Source organism: Mus musculus, chromosome 18 (genome assembly GCF_000001635.26).
Source record: "Mus musculus strain C57BL/6J chromosome 18, GRCm38.p6 C57BL/6J".
NCBI lineage: Eukaryota > Metazoa > Chordata > Mammalia > Rodentia > Muridae > Mus > Mus musculus.
In genome coordinates, this window is record NC_000084.6 from 19,954,999 (window position 1) to 19,975,684 (window position 20,686).

General features: G+C 39.0%; 1 protein-coding gene across 4 annotated transcripts in view; it reads right to left on the reverse strand.

The window, feature by feature from the left end:
* Window positions 1-5,931: 5,931 nt before the first annotated feature.
* The window catches only part of Dsc3 (desmocollin 3), a 41,481-nt gene continuing 26,726 nt past the window's right edge, over window positions 5,932-20,686 (reverse strand). For 2 of the 4 annotated variants that reach the window (XM_006525593.4, XM_006525596.3), the window contains 7 exons: window positions 19,042-19,301; window positions 18,786-18,928; window positions 16,380-16,604; window positions 13,221-13,445; window positions 11,222-11,343; window positions 10,630-10,884; window positions 5,933-8,571 (listed from right to left, as the gene is read on the reverse strand). In XM_006525593.4, the coding sequence (XP_006525656.1) occupies window positions 8,374-8,571; window positions 10,630-10,884; window positions 11,222-11,343; window positions 13,221-13,445; window positions 16,380-16,604; window positions 18,786-18,928; window positions 19,042-19,301 (1,428 nt within the window). In that variant the 3' untranslated portion in view covers window positions 5,933-8,373. Of the gene's footprint in view, window positions 8,572-8,650; window positions 8,694-10,629; window positions 10,885-11,221; window positions 11,344-13,220; window positions 13,446-16,379; window positions 16,605-18,785; window positions 18,929-19,041; window positions 19,302-20,686 lie in introns of all 4 variants that reach the window. The other 2 variants (NM_001291809.1, NM_007882.3) reach the window with 2 other exon arrangements.

The window sequence follows — 20,686 nt, forward strand, 5'->3', positions numbered from 1 at the left end:
AAACACATGTACACATTGTACACATGCACACATGCACACACTCACAAATAAATGAAAACTGTTCTAAATAAAAGAGAGAATAAATAAATAAGTAAAAACCAAAGACAAAATTATACAAACCATGAAAACAAGACACACTGATGTGTGTGTGTGTGTGTGTGTGTGTGTGTGTATGACACAGTAATCCTATAAGCTTGTAGTTAACACTATGAAAAGGAATTTATTAATTCAGTTCTATCAAAAACAGTCTACAAAGTTGAGATACATGCTCTAGTAAACACTTTACAGTTCCTCAGATAATAAGTGGAATTGTCGTGTCACATATGGCCACATGAATTGTATATACAAATGCTCACAGGAAAAATAATGAAGAATTTGGAATGTGGAGCCAGGGAGGCATTCAGGAGTCATAAATCATCCTTGTACACACAGCAATTACAAAGAAAGAAGAGGGAAAAGAGAGAAAATGAAAGAGAAAAGGAAGAACAACTTACAGGCAGACAGGCATCTGTTGGACCATTAATAAGCCCTGGAAGTATTTCACTTAAAGAGAGCCACAGACTGGCAGCCAGTTTTGTAGTAATGCACACTACATGAGGGTTGAGCATAGGCAAATGTGTCTTGGCATAAAGTGAGCTGGCTGCTGTCAGTAAAGCAGCTTGTAATGAATGGGCATGAATTTTCTTTGCACAGTAGTAAGTGTCCTAAGATTTCCTGTAGAAACAGCAACATTGTTTTGACTACAGTGAAGCCTGTCCTTTATGCAATACACACAGATGACTTGGATGGATGTGAGATTGTTCCACTGTGCCTGTTACACATACACATTCATCTGTGAATAAATGTTAGAACTGCACTCCAAGGCAAATAATAAAATGCTCTCATGTGGTTTGTGCAAATAAAGAATGAAAAATGAAGGATCAAAGCTGGGACTAAAAGAAATAACATAGCAATACAATAGAGCAAAGGCCGGGTATATCAATAATTACTTTGCAATAGTAAATGTAAATGCACACTCCTACTAAAAGGGTTTGTAATTTAACCATGTGTTCTATGCAAGACACACAACAAAAGATATGGCTGGGATGAGGGGAAAGAAGGGTGCCATACAAATATTCAGCAGAGGAAATCTTACTTTATCAAACAAATGAGAATTTAATAAAAAACACGAAACAAAAAGAGAACATTTCACGAAAATAAAATTTTCAGATAAAAACAAAGATAAGAAAATTCCAAATGTGTATGAAATTTTCAAAAATTTGAGATGGCAAATTTATAATCGGTATGGGGTTTTCACGTTTATGTTTATCTTTTGCTGATTCATCCCTGGTAAGTCAGCACAGGAACACAATTAGCAATAAAAGGAAGCTGCCAAGCCCTTCTCCTCCTCTCCACCAGCCATCTTGATGTGCTGTGGGGAATGGAGAGGCTGATCTTTTTTCCTAGTCAACTGAAGCATCCCAGCGTGGACTATTGTAACCAACAGCCAGTTGTGTTTGCTAAGAGCGGAAGGTGCTTCCTTCCGTACTTCTGGTTGACCTCTTTTCTGCTCTCCTGCTTTCCCAAGTCTCTGGGAACCAGCATTCTTTTCTTCTTCCACAAGTTTGAGTTCTTGGTTTCTAGAATTCAGTGAGAACACCAGCCTGGCCTGTTTCACTCAATACAGCAATCTGTAAGTCCATCAGCAGGTGGCAGGACTTTGTGCTATTGTGGCTTTTCTTGTGGGTACAAATATCCCACATTTTCTTTCTCTGCACCTGTGTGTGTGGAGGGATCAGAATATTTGGTAAGAAAGCTTCATTTTTGAACAACTTACTTAGCCAAATTGAACGTAGGTGTCTGTGTAAAACTACTTCCTAAAGCAACTTTAGAAAGTAGCATTATGATAGTGACTATTAACCTCACTGATTTGCAGGCATTGTATAACCATTGTTTGTTGATGACTGGTAACTTACTTATTGAACAGAAATACTATAGTGCAAATCAAAGAAATTTTCTAGGGCAGTAGATTGAGGACTGGTATGGGATTTCTTCTGCCCACCCTTCCTCAGTACTTCTCTCAACTCATGCACACTCCTTACCTCTGAGCAGCCAAGTTTTAATGTACAAAATAAACACAGACATACAGGAGAATTCAAAAATTAACTGTCACCATGTGCCCAATAATGGTGGCTTTCCATCTGCCTTTCATGTTCCAAGCAATGCAGACTCCATTTTTATGTGAAGTTTCCCTTAGATAAAGCAGTTAGAACAAGAACATAATAAACTCATAGCATAAATGTATTAGATGGCTAAAAGAAACAGTCACTATCTCAATAAGTTATTAAAATTTCTACAATGGATTTTACATAAGAAAAGTTAGACTTTCTCTACTCTTCTGCCTGCAGATACCAGCTTTAAAATAAATAAACTGAGCAAGCAAGGGTGGGGCAGGTTGCTTAGTGGGGGAACAACTGTGTAACACATGAGTAAGCCTGGATTCAACTAAGCAAAAGAAGAAACAATATCCTAAAGCTCCATGTTCATCAGAGACTGTGGTGAGTTTTTTGCTACAACGCTTTGTGCTCCCAACCAGTCCTGCGCTTCCAGACACCTGCTCAGGAATTCGTTGGATACACACACACACACACACACACACACACACACACACACACACACACACTAGCTTTCTTGGCTACTCAAAGGCTGGGCAGTTCTAATCCTGTGTCTGCTACCCTAGGCCCAAAAGGGGAAGTGGCCACTCTCAGGTGACTGGTTGGGTTTATCTCCTGCAGCCCCTACATCTATCTGTCTCCCTCTACATCATCTAGATCCTCCCTCTCATCCCTCTTGAGTTCTAGCCCACACAACTCTAAGGGTCCTGCCCTGTCTCCCTTTGCCCAGTCACTGGCTTCTTTATTGATCTATCAAAAACCGATTGGAGACAAGGACCTTCAGCATTTTGACATTCAGATTCCTGATTGAATCAAAGCATTAGAACCAATCTCCATCATGTGACAAATCCTAAGTGGCCTCTAGTGACATCTCAACTTTCTGCTCATGCCTGGGTGTCCTACTGTTTTTAGAATGAAGGAGGACATGTAATTTTCCTATAACTGTTAAACCTTAGTAAAGAGAGTCAATGAGACTCTTTATCACTTAAAACTATCCTTAGCATGAGGTAACTGACCAAGAATTATCATTAACTGAATGAATAAATTAATAAGTATTTTAAACAAGAGACTGCATGAGTAGATCTAGTACTTAAATAGGTACCTGACAAATTACAAAAATTACACTTGAACCTTGCTCTTGACTTGGCCTAAGTATACACAAACAGACACACACACAGAGAGAGAGAGAGAGAGAGAGAGAGACAGACAAGCAAACACACACACACACACACACACACACACACACACACCATATGTATGTTAAGGTATATAAATATATCATGTGTCTGCAGATGCCTATGCAGTAGAGAAGGATACATAAAATGCCCAGGATCTGGAGTAATACGCCATTATGAGGAACCCACTAGGAGTGCTGGCAAGTAAACTCAGGTCCTTTATAAGAGCATCAAGTGCTCTTAACCACCGTGCCATCTCTCCACAGGTATGTCTGTAGTTTTGTGATTTCTTATCCCTCTCTCTGGGTCTTTATGCTTATGCTGTCTTGAAGTCTCCTGTAGAGAGTGGCCTTAACCTGTTGTTACATGATTACTACTGCTTGCTTGTATATAGATTGGAAGTTATCAGCTGTTAGAAATAGTAATTGGTTTAATCGTATTTTTTTAAAAAATATGAATAGAAGTTGATAGCAGATACAACTTTTAAGCATTTGTAAAAGTAACTTTTATTCACCTAATGTAATTGTCATTTTGGAGGCTTCCTGCTGAATAAGTTCACTCTTTCTAGTTTTGTTTGTTTGTTTGTTTGTTTGTTTGTTTTTGTTTTTTGTTTTACCTGAATTCTGGCTGGCTGGTTCAAATCAGCTGTTCTGGCCCAAACTTCTGTCTAAGCTGACTGATTCAATCCAGCTTCTCACTGAATTGCTCTGCTTGACCTCAAACTAACTCTGACCTCTATTCTAATCTGGCTCTTTCCCTCTGCTGACCTGCACTGCACTGCACTCACGGTACTGACTCCCAACTGGCTCAGTTCCCAACTCCCCTTCTCTCCCCTGTGTTGTTCTTAAGAAGCGTCTTTCCGATCTGTTCTCGTGAGAGTTCCGTGACTCTGACTCACACTGTCTAATCTTTCTCTGATTTGTTACTTTGTCTGCCTCTCAGACATCACTATCAAACACTGTTTCTTCTACAAACTAAACTTACCTACGCTTATTTATCATTAAAGGTATATACTAAAGTCATCAATGTATCATTGTTTTTGTCTCTGTGCTCGCTCTTTCTTGAGCCTCTTTTGTTTGGCATTTCCTCAAGTGAATTTACATTATTATATGTCTGTTTTAACTTGTCTATGATGATTCATATTTCAAAGAAACAATCCAATAGGATAGGAGTAATTTGTAAGACTGCCTTTAGCTTCTAGCACATTGCATCATATCACAGGGCTTGCATGATTCACCAGTATAATTTCAGCTATAACATAGCTTTCTAACCAGTAATTCAGTGACACTAGGGAGTTACAGATTACATACATAAAAGCATCTGAATCATTAAGGATGAAATTGAAATCTTTAAAAAAAAATAATGTGCATGTATTTATATCACATAGCATATTTAGCATAAAGCATTGTGAAAGAATAGTAGTAAAGCATCTATGTAAAGAGTGTCAGAATCTAAGAACAAAATGCTGCCTATGGAATATAGGCTGGTGGGAATACTGCCTAAGAGAACTGACAGGTGCTTTCTTCTAGGGCTACAGAGATGGTTCAGTAGTAAGAGTGCTCGCAGTTCTTGTAGAGGACCAGCGTTCAGTTCCAAATATCCATGTTGGATGGCTCACGACCACCTCACAACTCACTCCAGCTCCAGGTATCTGATGTCCCCTTCTGGTCTCTGAAGGCACTTATATTCATTTGAGTGTACATACACACACACACACACACACACACACACACACACACAGAGTAAATCTTACATAGACATAAAAATGCTTTCTCCCCACAAGGGTTACATTTCCCACAGGAGTCAAGGATTATAAATGAGAAAGGATGCAGGTTTCTCTGCTGAAGTTCAATATTCGGGGTCCCAGAGTAGATGTAGGTGCTTCAGCTTGGGGAAGTATGTGTAGGCACGCCAGTATGTGAGTCACGTCAATGTGCTCATCCTGAGAACAGGAGAAGTCTGAGTCATTGAAGGGTGTGTCCCACACCCTCTTGTGGATACTGGAAGAGAAGCTGTGGGGAAGAGGGAGCTGAATAAAGAGAACACACCAGCCTTTCCTGCCTAGAGAATTCAAGAGGAACTCTCAGCTCACCAGAAAGCAAACCAGAAAACACATGGGGGAGCAGCTAACCGCGCACATCACTAGATCCTAACAGCTTCTTTGTGAGGGGTAGAAAGAATGTCAGTGCACTCCACGTATGTCACAAAAATACAGCCCCTTTATTCTATTAGTAAATTCCTACACCAGAGAAAAACGGGGCTGGAGCTATGGCTCAGCCTTTATGAGCTGTTACTCGTCATCAAGTTCAGGTATCACTGCAGTCAGAACCAGGCAGTCCTCATCTGGAGCGCTTGCCTTAACAATTCCTGGTCCCAGTGCATACTGATGATGCTGACAACTGTCCAGTGTCCTGTTCTGTAGCATAGTCACCCCTACACAACAAAGGTACTGTGGAATGTTTTAGTTTTTGTGCTAGTCTGGAATTCAGTGTTTCAAATCTGCTGTGGTCTCACCTTTGATTCTTTACTCTTTACACCCAGCAAAGACGGGAAAGCAACTTGACATCACTATATTACATTCCTCATCAAGAAAATGCTATTTCACACATTCAACGCTTGTTTGTTTTTATTTGACAAGGTTCAAAAGCAATTTAATTGTCAAATTAAAGTTGTTTATAACATTGAAAAATAAACTCCAATTGTTCTTTAGACAGTTAACTTCTTCCTTATAAATGTAAGAAAAAAATGGACTGTACATTTACATAAAAACCCAGGGGAGGGAAGGAAAGTGTTACAAAAGGAGAGATGATTTTTCTTACACACTAAAATAGCACAATTTTCACCTATACATGTGAGAAGAGTATAATATTATATGATGCTGTGAACAAAAAACAAATTGATTGTTTCAAAAGTCTATCATGAAAGTAACCCTTGGGGTAAAATAAAAACAGGAAAAAAATTAAAATCTAATCAAAATCTTAGATGCACATGTAGTTTGACCAGTATAACAATTCTGGCCCATCCAAAGACTCACCACATGTAACCTAAACTGGCCTCAAGCTTCTACATAATTATGGAGAATGTTGAACTCCCTCGATTTTCCTGCTCCCTGCCTCCTAAGTGCTGTGGCTACAGGCATGTTGTCATCATGCCTGTTTTACGCAAAGCTTGGACTCAATTCCTTTATTTTGTCCATGCCAGGCTGAGTTACATCCCCCATTGCAGCCCACTTTCCTGATTTCATATTCCAGATGAGAAGAGGTCTGAAAAAGGTCTTTCCTGCATAGATCCAAAATTCCTGGTTCTTCTGTAAGTGATAAATCCCCTCTAACAAAGCAAACTGATAAAAATAAAAATAAAGTCACTCTGAAGGATTATAGAGTTTCTGGAAGATTTGCCAGCTCAGTGAATCTGCTGCAGGGCTTTCAAGCAGCCTTGGCAGACAGGAAAAAGAAGGGCTGACTCTCTGGACGGCTGCCAGAGCTACTTTCACATAAAGTCTGAGTGGGTTCTGGAAACAAAGCTATGATTCTGAGTCCACATGAAGGTAACAACATTTTTCCCACTATCTCCCAGCACCATGAAGGCTCCAACTTTAAAGGACAAGACCAATTGGCTCTACTTCAATAACAAGAATGGTAGTATCTGCCTATAATTCTAATATCCAGAGACTGCAACAGGAGGACTAAGATTTTGAGGCCAGGCAATACGCAGAGGTAATCCAATACCCCAGAATAGAATAAAAGAAAGGAAAAAAAAAAGAAAAGGAGAGAAGACATAGAAGAAAAGAGCGGTAGAGCATGTATTTCAGCATCTGTCAACACTAGGTCCCAAGAAAACCACATCCTTTCTGTGAACTGCAGGCCAGGAAGCCGTAGGCTCCAGCAGTGTAGAGGGCTGAATCTCGTAATTGGCTGCTAATGTTTGAATGCACAAATGTATATATATCCTGCAAAATGAATCTACTCTTCCATGTGGCTGTCTCTTTCTTCCCCACTAAAACTACAATATATGTTTCTAAATTTAAACAAATTACTCAAGCAGGCAGAAGCTGACACTTTTAGGTGTCACACAGCCCACTGTAGCCTGGCAGAAGGAAGTCTACTCCTTTAAGATCCTGATTTCTTTTTACAAGATAAGCCATCCCCAGCCTTATTTTCAATCATTGTCATTTTCCTTGTTGTTTCCTTTGTATTTTAAATGTCATTCCAGTGCATACTTTGGTTGCAAATAAACACTGGCTTCAGAAGGTGCTGAAACAGAAAATTGGCACACATTAGGCCAGCGTACAAAAGTTTGTTTCCAATGTCCAATAAAGTATTTGATAGAAATTATAAAGAGTCAGGCCCTCGATCTTCACCTCTGCAAAAGTTTTAATGCAATGCATCATAAGTTTGTTCTGTCCTAAAACATCCTTCCTTGGTGTTTTGTTTGTTTCTTAAACCATCCTTAGAAGGATGTGATAGTGGTACAACTTAACTGTTTTCAGACTAATAGTTTCATTTGTTTGGAAAATATCCTCCTGACAGGGTGAGTTCTCTGTGGACCTTACTTAACTCTACTACTACAGCTTGAGCGCTTCTGGTCCTCTGTTTTAACACTTGTACTCTTTGAAAAGTGGTCAGCAACAAACTGCATTAACAACGCAAATTGATAGGGGGGAGATTGTAAAATGGAGAAAATAATATGTGCAGAAGCTCTTAGCCACACAATGTAGGTATACCTTAGCTGTACTTGAAGATACATGCCCTGCACACAGCCAGGATCTCGTGACCCTATAACAGACCAGGAACTGGAGCACAGTTCCTGCCTCACCTTGCAGGAGAGTTACACACAGCACAAAACTCCTGGAAAAGATCAGAATTTCACAAATGGTTTCTTCCGAATATGTGTCAATTTTACACTAGACTACACTCAGAATATCACATGTCAAGCCAGCATAACTCAAGACCATTTTGTATAAGTACTGAGTCTGTTTTACAGTATCATTGTTTCAAATTTCTGGAATGTCTGATAAGGCTATCTCAAATTGTAACCCACTGGCATTATCTCTTTGTGCATGTTTCTGCCAATGTAAGAAATTTGGGTTCCAAGTTGTTTAAAAAGTCAAGTCCCTCTTCTTCCTGCTTTTCACTGCAGCAACCTACAGAGCCGGCCGGAGACCCTCTGCCTTCATAGTTATAGGTGAGGACATAGTCTTGGGATGGGATGTGGTCTTCATTCTGATTACACACATGCAATTTCTGTAAAGTCCAAAAAAGAGGATTGTATTATTTTTTTAAAACAACTTCAACATATGAACAGAAAATTTATTTTATTTACCTTTTATGTTTAATTTTTAACCAGTGTGTCCTCTAATGGAGTCCTACACACAAAAAATGCACATGATTGGTCTATATTACAGCCATATCATAAATCAGTATAGTTGTCATTTTTAATAATTCATCAAAATAAAAGTAGGTCTACAAATGTTATATCTAAGTACACTTAAGTCATAATTAAATATTTATCCCCAAATGTTACATCTTATATTGAGGTCAGTTCACATGATGGAGACAATATATCAAATGGTTAGAATCTGTAGGTGAATACCAAATGGTTCTGGTTTAAAATAACTTTAGTTTACTAACTTGTGTTACTTTTAAGTCAACCTCTCCTCCAATATCACTTTGTTATTTCAGGAAACTAATTATAGAAAGAGCAATGGATGGAAGTATACTACTCGTGCCCATCACTCGTAAGGATACAATGACCATGAACTAAACCTCTATCTTGTGCAGTGATGAGGAACATAAAAAAAAATTCTGCATTCCAACATATCCAAAAGCCAGAGATATATCCCCAGAAAAATCAATGAAATTAATATCATCCATTTAACTCACACTGCAGATGCTACACTTGAGCTCTGAGGCAGCCAAGCCTTTGACCGCCTTTGCCTTACCCTCAGTACAATGTCCTGCTACCCTCTTTCCCTTACCCTCAGTACTATGTTTCACTGGCACGTCTGCCAATCTTCAAGGTTCCCTATGCTGACCTGCACAGCCTTTCCCTTATCCTCAGCTCCTGGCTGGCTGCTACCAACTGTTTTATCCATGACCTTGCTAGCTTCTCCTCCCAGTTATAACACTGAAGGGCGTTCCTAAATGAGTGTCTGGAGCTTTGACAATTCTTATAATCTCACATGAATGCCATCTTTAAATATAAAACATGTAAAAACTTTAATGTGACAATGTAAGACAAAAATAATAATAATATAGGCAGTGACCAAGAACCCTCTTCTAGAATATTACCCATATTCTGTCCATCACAGAATTAACCATGTCTGGTACAATATTTGCTAAGAGCACATAAGTTCCCTCTGATTCAGGCATGAATCATTGAGAAGAATGTTTAAACAGGACCCCTACCCTACCCTCCCTGACATACAAATCACATGTGAGACTTTGTATACACACACACACACACACACACACACACACACACACACACAGCAGTGGAATTAGACTCTCCTAGAATGAAACAAAAGCATTTGTATTTTTAAAAGCATCCTAACACTGCTGATTTAGACTGAGACCCACTCATTGAACCCTTTCTTCCTCATCATTGCCTCTTTCTAGATAAGGCCCTTTATATCTGGTAGTATGCTTTATGTATTGAAAACAATCCATATAGTGGTGTGCTGTATATTTCAAAATTACTAAGAATAAATTTTAAATGTCCCCATGAACTGGGTCATTTCCCTGTACATTGTCTACGCGGGTGATTCCTCGATTCACCGTAAGTGATGCACTTAGAGTAAATAAGAAAAGTAAACTAAGTAAATAATGTCTGGCTTAACTTAATTGTGCAGCTTTCTAAGCTAAAGCTGCACCTCAGTAAAGTGTGGAGTCTTTAACATAAAACTGCATTTAGAAGTTTATGTTTTCATAGCAAAATACAAATTTAATTTGGAAAAGGTCTATTTGTGAGGAACTAGAATTTTTCTTCACATTCTTTTCTTATCCAAGGAGTTTATAAGATAGAGATACACCTAAAAGATACACCATTCAGGGGCAGATATTAGAAGGCATGCACCACTACGCCTGGCGTCCCTGGATCTTATAAGGGTCTAGAAACTGAATGAATGTGACAGAGGAATCAAAATATTTAAAAATTAAAGACTATAACAAAACCAAAGCATTTTTAAGTGACTAACAAGAGGAAACTCATAAACACTGTGGCAAAGCAGTTTCTGGAAATGTACATTAATATCAGTGTCTGATTGTTCTTTACTTCAGAGTAAAACATCTAAGGAAACTCACTTCACCAAGTCGGGGTTGAGTGAAACTGTGCCACTCTGAGTATGTGTATCTGCAGTTGTCAGTATCCATGTGTCCTCCCCTGCCGGAGTCCAGGGTATGGTGATGCCCGGCCACACGGCAGGAGTCCAAGGTCTGGTGTCCTTTCATCATCTCGATGGTCTCCTGCCCACCATTCCTCATTCCTGACCCCATTGTACCACAGAAGCCTTGGCTGGAGTTGTTGGCAGTGTGGGTGGTGAATCCATTGGCAGAGCACTGCATTATAACAAAAGAAGACATCAGTGGGGGTCAAAGAATCTCACAGATTGCAGAAAGCAATCAGAGTGATTAGTGTAGTAAGAAAAAAAAATTCACAACAAAAGACTAAGATTAGTTCAATGCTACCAAAAAGTAGAAAAGTTAAACCTGAAGAGTAAATTTGTTTTACGAAGCTCAGTAAGTGCCACACCATAAGCTTTGGAATACTGACAGACTGAAGATGTAACAATTTATAAGATTACAACTCTTTACAAATGTAAATTCACTCCTACTAACTTCACAGGGATGGATCTTAAAACTATAGAGATAATTATTCACCAAAGAAATGACTCACCACTCTGTCATCCCCAGGTGCTTCGGTATTTGATATAATTAAGTTTTGCTGCGCTAAATCTTCAGGGAAGTGTTTTCCTTTTCGGGCAGTAACAACTCCACATACCAAAGTTAGCAGTACCGCTAAGTAAAAATAATATTAAGAAATACAGTTTTAAAAGGCCATACTTAATTTTTCAAACATAGAATAAAGCAACCATCCTTTATTATTTGTTCTTTGGGCCAAAGGAGGACAATAAGAACATTAACTGTGGCATCCTTTGAAATATCCTTGTTTTCAAAATTTACAGACACAATTTGAAATGTGCAGTAATCACAAGTGCATTGTGGTGATATTTCTAACAGAAGGAATCCTCTTCTTTGTGTGAAAGTGTTTAGAATCATGAGTTCAATTGTAGATCTTAAAAGTAGCTCGTATTTATTTAAGTCAAACATTAACGATATTTACTCATCCAATTTGCCAACTGGAAAATTTAAAAAATAAATAAAAATTTAAAAGCCCCCTTTTTTTCCTTAGATCAGATTGTTTTCAACAAACAAAATTAAGCACATTTTATATCTTATCTAGACTTCCATGCTACATCGTAATAATAGGAGATTTAAGAAAATGTGATCACTAACGCCACAGTAATAACTGCTACATGCAGTCGTCCAGAAGACCCTCTAGCACAACGACAAACCATGGCTGCAATTCCAGCCTACAATTCCATAGGCCCTTGACCTAAGATTTTAAAGCCCTTAATTTGTTGAAAGAAAATAATTATGAATAATTCATGAAATGAAAATTACACACTGGGCCTGGTCTATGTAGTGAATTCCGGAACAGCCAGGGCTACACAGTGAGACTTTCTCAAAAACCAAAACAACAGCCAAACCAAACAAACAGGAAAACAAGAATAGAAAGTTCAGGACATTCCATGTTTAGCGTGCAGATTTGACAACACCACCACGCCTCTCAATCAGATATGCTCAGTGTTGGCCCTATTACAGATGTCTTGGACTTCAGGCCACCCAGACGGCTCTGATTTACATACCACCTGTCCCCTGAAGGGTCACTCTGCCTCTCCTCCACTTCCTTCTCCTTCTGATTTCATTTTCCAACCCTTCTCCCTTCAAATCACTTCTGTCTAGACACAGGAGGCTCAACACCATTGTTTGACTTTCTTCAGACCAGATAGTCGTTGAAAGCCCATGTTTTTAGGGATGCCACAGGACTGACTTCCCAAATTATGTCGTGTAGGCATGACCTGGTGATTAGACCATGTGTTAAAATGTGTGGCCAAGACTGATGATCTACCACATGAACAGCAGTGTGGTCATTCTACTTACTGTAATCCTACTTTCTTCTCCTGTCAAAAGAAAACATTTTGGTGATGGTTGACATTTTGGTTCTAGTTTGTTGTTTGGTTGGTTGGGTTTTTTTTTTGTTGTTGTTGTTGTTTGTTTGTTTGTTTGTTTGTTTTAATTTCTCTATTTTGTTCAACAATGAATCCTACCTAGTACCATTTTCTGGACTTTAGTGGGTGTTAAAGATATATGTATTTTGTTGGTTTGATGAAAAATGATAACTGAGTGTTAGAAACTTAAAATGTACCAGTCTAAGAATTTCACATCAATTAACTCGATTGTACCCCCAAAGAGCAGGTTCTTTCTATAAATGATAAATGGAAGCAGAAATCAGTAGGCTGGAGACATTTCAACAATCTTGTCCAAGCATGCAACCTGTGTCCGAAAGGATTGTGTTCCCTCATGTAGTGATGATTCAAGTAGAACTCAGCTACCACAGAATACAGCAGGAACCTGTAAAAGGCAATCACTGCTGATGGTTGCTTGTCTATAGTCACTTCTCAAGATCCTTTTGGATAGTCTGGTTTTTTTGTTGTTTTTTTTTTTTTTTTTTAAATTAGGTATTTTCCTCATTTACATTTCCAATGCTATCCCAAAAGTCCCCTCTGGTCTTTTATTTCTCATTTTATCTTCAAGTGAATGAAAGTACTTACAAAATAGCAGAGCAATGCCCAGCAAGATGGCAAGGATGGCCCACTTTCCCAGGGTAATTCCTGCACTCCTTGATCTGAGCGGACATTGGCTGGGATGAGTACAATCACACAGGTTAACTCTCAAGATTTTGGTTGCAGATTGGCCTGCTCTGTCTTTTACAGTAACAGGAACGTTGTATATTTGAACATCCGCAGTTTTCTGATAGGACAGGCGAGCAGCTGTATCTTTGAAGAAAATAAAAAGATTTTATTTTGATTGGTTTATTTTGTATGGACAGGTGTGCACATAAAGTGTGCTTAAATATAGACATACCATAAGAAACTTAGATATCATTCCTCAGGAACTGACCACCTTGGTTTTTGGATCTCTCATTACTTAGCACTTCAAGATTAAGCTAGTCTGCCTGCTGCCAAGCCCAGCGCTCCACCCATCTCCTGCCCAACCATCAGTTCTAGGATTTGAAACTGATACTACTCTATCCTGATGTTTTCATGTGGGCTCTGAGGACTGAACTTGGGTCTTCATGCTTGCACAGACAGCACTTTATAGACTGAGCTCTCCCTAGCCCAAGGCTCTTTGTAATGAGTGCTTATTCTTTCCTCAGAATCTATTCTACCACTCTTGCAGGGAACAAACAAACAAACAAAAATCAAATGAAACAGACTTCCAAATTCAAAAAATACAAAGGGGGCTGCCTTTGATACCTTCAACCCTTTGCAGAAGTTAACATTTCCTTAGACATGTGCCCACTTGTAATTCTATGAAAGAAAGCCTTAAAAAATAAGTTTGGATCAGGTAAGGAATGCACACCTAAGTTCAGTACTTGAGACTAAAGGGGGGACTGTAGGACAGTGAATTTGAAACTAGCCTGAGCTACTTAGTGAGATCCTATTTCAAAAGGCCAAAATAATAGTAATAAACAAAATTAATCTAGTATTGAATTGACCTAGTAGCATTCCAGCCATATCTTATTTCCCCTGATCTTTACAGAGTAAGAAGAACTGATTCTTAATGTCAGGGTCAAATTTTTCTTTAATTCTAATTCATATGCTGTTAAAGAATCAGTGCTTGGCAATACACAGAGAATGTTCTCAGTTTTCATGTTTTAAGCTGTAGAGAGAGTTCCCCTAACTGTTTGCCTAATTGTTGATTGGGTAAATAAAGATGGTAGAAGCTAATTTTTGGGTGAAAGAGAAGACAGGATTTCTAGGCACGACAGAAAGAGAAGGGAGGAGAGGATTCGGAGTCAGACTAAGACCTACAGACATGTAGGTTTCTCAGGGTACTGATAGTTTGTGACCTCCGCAGTTGTGCCTTCGAAGGCCATGGAGGATGGGGTGAGATACTCTTAGCCCAGCCTTTGAGTTATCTGATCAGTTTTAAAATATAAAAGTCTTTAGTGTTTTCCTTTCACAGGGCTAAAAGGAGCTGGGTGAGACCTGGGCAGTCATTACAACATGGGCAAGCAGCAAGTGGAGACAGAAAGAGCTAGCATGGGATCTGAGTGAGATCAGAGCGGCAGTTGGTGGTTGACAGACCAGCCATGGGGATGAAGGCCTGTGGAACTCAAGCGGTAGCTCTAGGTGTTCTCAGTTGGAACCGGGGCAAGATGAAAGTGGAGGCAGTAGAGCCATGATCTCGGAGCTAAGTCAAAAAGGGCCACAGCACCAGACAAGAAGACCAGGCAAGGGAAGCGTGCTTCCTAAAATTATATGTAACACTAAGCCATTTACTTTTTTGCTGTCTTTTAACCCTTTTTTAGAAAAGACAGTGTTCCAGAAAGCATAGTACTCCCTGTATGATTAATGCCTTGTATGTAGAAATAATCTCCATAACACAGCTAACTATACTACTTCTCATTACACAAAAATATGACCATATGCAGCATAGAATACAGCCCAGAAAGCTCCTGGAATCTGTACAGCTTAAATGTCTGTTAGAAATGTTGGGTTTTGGCTACACCTTGCACCTGAAAGCTTGCTAGAAAATTAAGAGTGGTTCTTGGCTTATACTGGAGTACTTAGCAACACCAGTATCTAAGGAAAGATTATACAAATCACTGACCTTTCTAAAGACCACTGGATAAGCTAAAGCCGTCTCATATACTTGTAATAGTTCAACCTCGGATTTCCCTTATTGTTCAGGTTGGCCCTCTCCCAATTATATTCGGACACTACTGTCATCTATATAAGACATAAATCTGGATGCAATATGACCTCCTTTCCACAGTCCCAATCCATACCCCACTGTCACCTACAGTACAAAGATCAGTCTCCTCAGCTTAGGACATGGTCCTCACCACCTAATTTTACCCTTCCTTAGACCCAAGTACTCAGCACTCCTAAGAAAACCTTTAAACACTGATGACACCCAATCACTCTTGCCCTATTGTGCTCTTTTCCCTTCCTAGGTATTTTTTCATAAAGCACTGATTAAGCAATAACTTTTTAAGTAGTTATTATGTGCTAGGTACTGGGCTCAGTGCTGAAAGTGAGAGACATAAGCTGGCAAACCACGGTCATACAAGGTGAGAGGTGTTCTGACACATGATGGATAATGTCACAGGGCCCTGCATATGCTTGTGGGAAGAGTCCTCAGAGGCTAAGCATCTGAGCTGAGGTGCTGCCTGCCTGACTCATCCTTGTGCATATACTCAGGGTATGCAGCTTATTTGAGCGGTAGTAAGCAATGCATGCATTTTATGTTAGCATGAAACTGAGACACAGTGAAAGTGATTTTTCTAGGCAGAAAGAACAGTATATGTACAGTTTAGTAGAATGAAAGAATATGGTATCTGGAGCTGGAAAAATAGCTTTGTTGTTCTTCACTTGCTGTTCTTCCTGGGGGCCAGGGTTCAGTTCCCAGAACCCATATTGGACAGTCCATAACTGCCTATAGCTCCAATTCCAGGAAATCTGACACCCTCTCCTAGCATCTATCATCATAGACATACACACAGGCAAACATATGCATATTATAAACAGATGCATACACATGTGCATACACTCACACACATATACACACAAATATATGCATTGGAAGAAAACTAATTTAACATCCTAAACTTTTGCATCATATTTTGTGCAAATTAATATGTAAACCCTCCAATAGTTATTCTGCTGTTTCAAATCACATGAATTGTTATCTTTCTGTAATACCATTAACTTGGTTGAGGGTCCAGATTCTGTTGACTTCTGGAGAAGTGTTTGCCAAGTTGAACTGAAAGGGAGGGCCATGGATAGGTTCATCAGGATCCACAGCTGAAATGTCCGTGTACCCCATCTTTGGCTTACAGATAACAATATAATCTTGAATTATCTCTGGTGCGTTGTCATTCACATCCTCGATGTTCACTGCAAGTGTTCCTGTGCATGATTTACCCTCTGAGAAGGGAAAGGGACAAGTCTCAGTGCTGGTCTCAGATTCCTATCGTAGAGTCTCCAAAAAGCAAAGTAAATCTTACTCTCTATTTTTATATACACACAAATACATAATTTTAAATCTAGGTCCAACTCATGAGAGAAAATATGTGGTATTTGTCTTTCTGAATCTAGCACTTTTCTCTTAACATAATGAATCCCACTTGTATCCATTTCTTGCAACTGTCACTAGTTATTTTTCTTTACAGAGACATGAATTTCCATTGTGTATATGTAACATGTTTTCTTTATCCATAATGGTCATCTAAGCTAGCTCTATTTCTCAGCTCTTGTGACTACTGGAGCATGCCATATGGAAGCATGGGTTACTGAGTGTAACAGAGAGAATCTATATTTCCTGAAAATATAATCTTTGGTTATTAGATGAATGGGTAATAAAAATATAAATGAATAAAAGCTACAGATTAAGATGGCTCCTGCTGATGATACTATCGGATACAAGTTTCAACAAGCCCTTTGCCAGAATTGCTATAAACAATAGAAGTAAATGGTGAATTGAATGCTCTCTTTCCTTGGACTCATGGATGTTAATGAGTCATGATGAAGTGGTTATAGAAATATTATTCTAGTCCCATGTTACATTCAAACCCATAGGGAGGTTTTAATATATTACATAAAAGCTTCACAACCAAAGGTTCTAATTCAATGAGTATGGGGTAATATAACACATTGAAATTATTGTTATTTAAAATAAAGCCATGGATAGAGGAAATGTACTTTAAAAACTAAAATTCAAGTTTAGAAGGATTTAATAATTAGCTGAATGAGTAAAAGAGAGATGGGAATACCAACCTACTCACAAAAACTTCCATCTAAAATTTGTCCTGCTTAAAGATGTACAGGGATAGAGATGGAGCAGAAATTGAGGGAATGGCCAATCAATGACTGACCCAATTTGAGACCCATCCCATGAGAGAGTCAACCCCTGACGCTATTTGATATTCTGCTAAACTTGCAGACAGGAGCCTTGCATAACTGCCCTCTGAGAGGCTTCACTGAGCAGCTGATAGAAACAGGTACAAAGACTCGCATTAGGCAGAACTCTGGGAGTTCTGAGGAAGAGGGTAAGAAAATACTGAAGGAGCCAGAGAGATCAAGGACACCACAAGAAAATCTACAGAGTCAACTAACCTGGCCCCATAGAAGCTCACAGAAGCTGAACCGCCAACCAAAGAGCATTCATGGGACACACCTAGTCCCCTCTACACATATGTAACAGATGAGCAGCTTGCTCTTCATGTGAGACCCTTAACAACTCTTGCCTGACTTTGCCCTAACTGGGCTGCCTGGTCCTGCCTAGTCCCACTGCAACTTGATATGCAGGTTGATTATCCATGGGAAGCCACACCTTTTATGAAGAAGGGGTAAATGAATGGGGAGGAGGGGATTTGAGAGGGAGGGACTGAGAGGAGATGAGGGAGGGGAATCTTCGATCAGCATGTAAATTTAATTAATTTAATGAATTGCTTTATTGAAAATTAATTAATGAATGGGGAAGCCTTCAGGTAAAGTGATACAAAGATATGTAAAGAGTCTGAGGAGACCACTTCATCTAGTCTCATGGTTAAGTTTGATCATTGTCCTTTGCCACAAAACCGTGCAAGAACTAAGTTCTTGCAGATAGACTATAAAGATAAATAGGATGTGTGTTATTTAGCTGGACATGATGGCTCACACTTATAAACCCAACATGGGCAAGGCTAAAGCAGGAGAATTGCCACAACTTAAAGACGAGCCTGAGTTATATAATGGACTTGAGTCATCTTGGGCTATAGAATAAGACTCTATGTCAACAACAAAAGCATTTTTCCTAGTGTGGAGTGCAACCCTGTAGCACTCAGTATGCTGAGGTAGGAGGATCAGGAACGAGAAATGACATCCTTGGCTGTATGGTGAATTTAAAAGCACCTTTGGCTACACAAACAAACCAAAACAACAAAACATACAAAACCAGAAATAAATGGTGTCTTCTCGCCAAAGTCATCTCCTAGGACAAGAGAAATACTAGTCTTGAGGTAATGTTCAAGAAGTCTGTATATTTACCATAATATTTATTCACCATAAGGATAATTACAATGTATTCTTCAATTATTTTATAAAATACCAAATTAATACTTTTGTTACCTTGGTCAATTGCCATGACTGTAATATTGTACATGTCATTTCTTGGAGCCATTATTTCTCTGTCTAGGGTTTTTGATATGGTAAGCAACCCCGAAACTTCTTCAATGCTGACCCAGTCTTTAGGATCCTGCAATTTTTTGTACCTATTAGTAAAAAGAAATTTTATAAGTCTTTGGTGTTACAACATACCTCAAAATAAATTACCTGTTTCAATTATGACAACTCTGTCACCACACGGCTGCAGAGATTTGTGTACCTTAAGCCATTGCTATTCTTGGTTTCAGGGTCGTAGGCCTTGTAGCCATTGATCTTAGACCCAACTGCTGAGTTCTCTTTGATCCGCACATATTGCTCTGGGGGCTTGCATTCTGGCCCCTCATTCTGATCCTTCACATGTACTGTAACCATAGCCCGGTTCATGGTGGGAATTCGGTTTGCAACATCTTTAATGAATGGAGCTTCGTTGTTCACACCAATCTCTAGGGTCACTTGACGATTTTCTTCATAATCCAGTGGCTTTAAAGTAGAAGAGATACATGTTACCTCAGTATGCAATACATTTGATATTTCAAGTAACTAGTCACTTGGACAGGACTGCATAATACATTCACACTCGTGCTTTATTAAAAATGACTTTTCTTCCTTGCTAGAACTGTGACCCTGTGTCAACCAGCTTTGGCCAAGGCTCACCTCTAAAATTTCCAAAGATAACTTTACATAGCAGTGTGAAAGAAATCCCTTAACTATTTTTTTTTTTTTGGTTTGTTAGTTTCATTATTTTAAAAAGACTTATTCTGTACCTGGAAATACTACAGAATTGTGTCAATGTCTAATAAGCTGGATTTAGGGCTCTACCTCTGGTAGTGAGAAATCTTGTAAAGTTGGATGTTTCTAAAAGGTGAAAAGATTTTATTTACTTTCTGACTGGTGGGCATTGTGAATGTCTGGTTGTTGTTGTGTTTTGTTGTGTTTGTGGGGCTTTGAGAATCTGTTTGATTTGGTTTCTGTTGCTGTAATTTGTATATTTTCATCTTTGAGCAATTAAAACCAAGTCTTGCTGCTGTGTAGTCCAAGTTGGCTTAAACCTAGGATAATCCTCCTTTCTCCGTTTTACAAGTGCTAAGATTACTGCTGTGTCCCCTTACTCAGCTCCCACACATCTATTTTAAGTATCTTTATATGAGACATCTAAGTGAGGCATCACTAGCCTGTATTTCCTCTAATCAAAATCTACCAAGGGTCTTGTTTCTTCTTAGGAATCCATTTTGGGTTCTGATGATTTCTTCCTGAAAGATGTAATGCTGCCTTCTGTTCCACAAGTTATGTTCTTGACAATTTAAGAATGGCACTTTGACATTGTCTGTCATTTACCATATGGACTTCTCACAACAGAAATGCAGAAGACTATCAAAATGATAAACTCCACCACAGTGGTCACTGCTGACATACAGCACAGCTTTAAGCAGGGAGTATAAATTCACTAAATCCCCACACCTGTGTGCAGCAGCAATGTCATTATTACCCCCATTCTACACAGCAGCTGTATGAAGGAGAGAAAGGGAAAGTCTCCAAAGTCAAAAGTTTTCATTTGGGCAAGAGTTTAAAGACGCGTAGCCTGGCCACAGACCATTTCCTTAACGGGTACATTTTAATCTCTAATTTTGGTCCATCAGCTTCCAGGAACATTTAAATAAATGCCCTAGCTATAAGAGATTTTTAAGAACAGAACAACCTAGCAAAATCTATAAAACATTATTTTCTGCTCTACTGTGAAGGAAATCACAGGATGTTTTCTCTGATCATCTTTATACTTATCAAAATATTCACTGGCCGAATAGTGAACAAAATCCAAAAAGATATATGAGGGATTAGAGAGATGGTTCAGGTGTTAACAGTGCTTA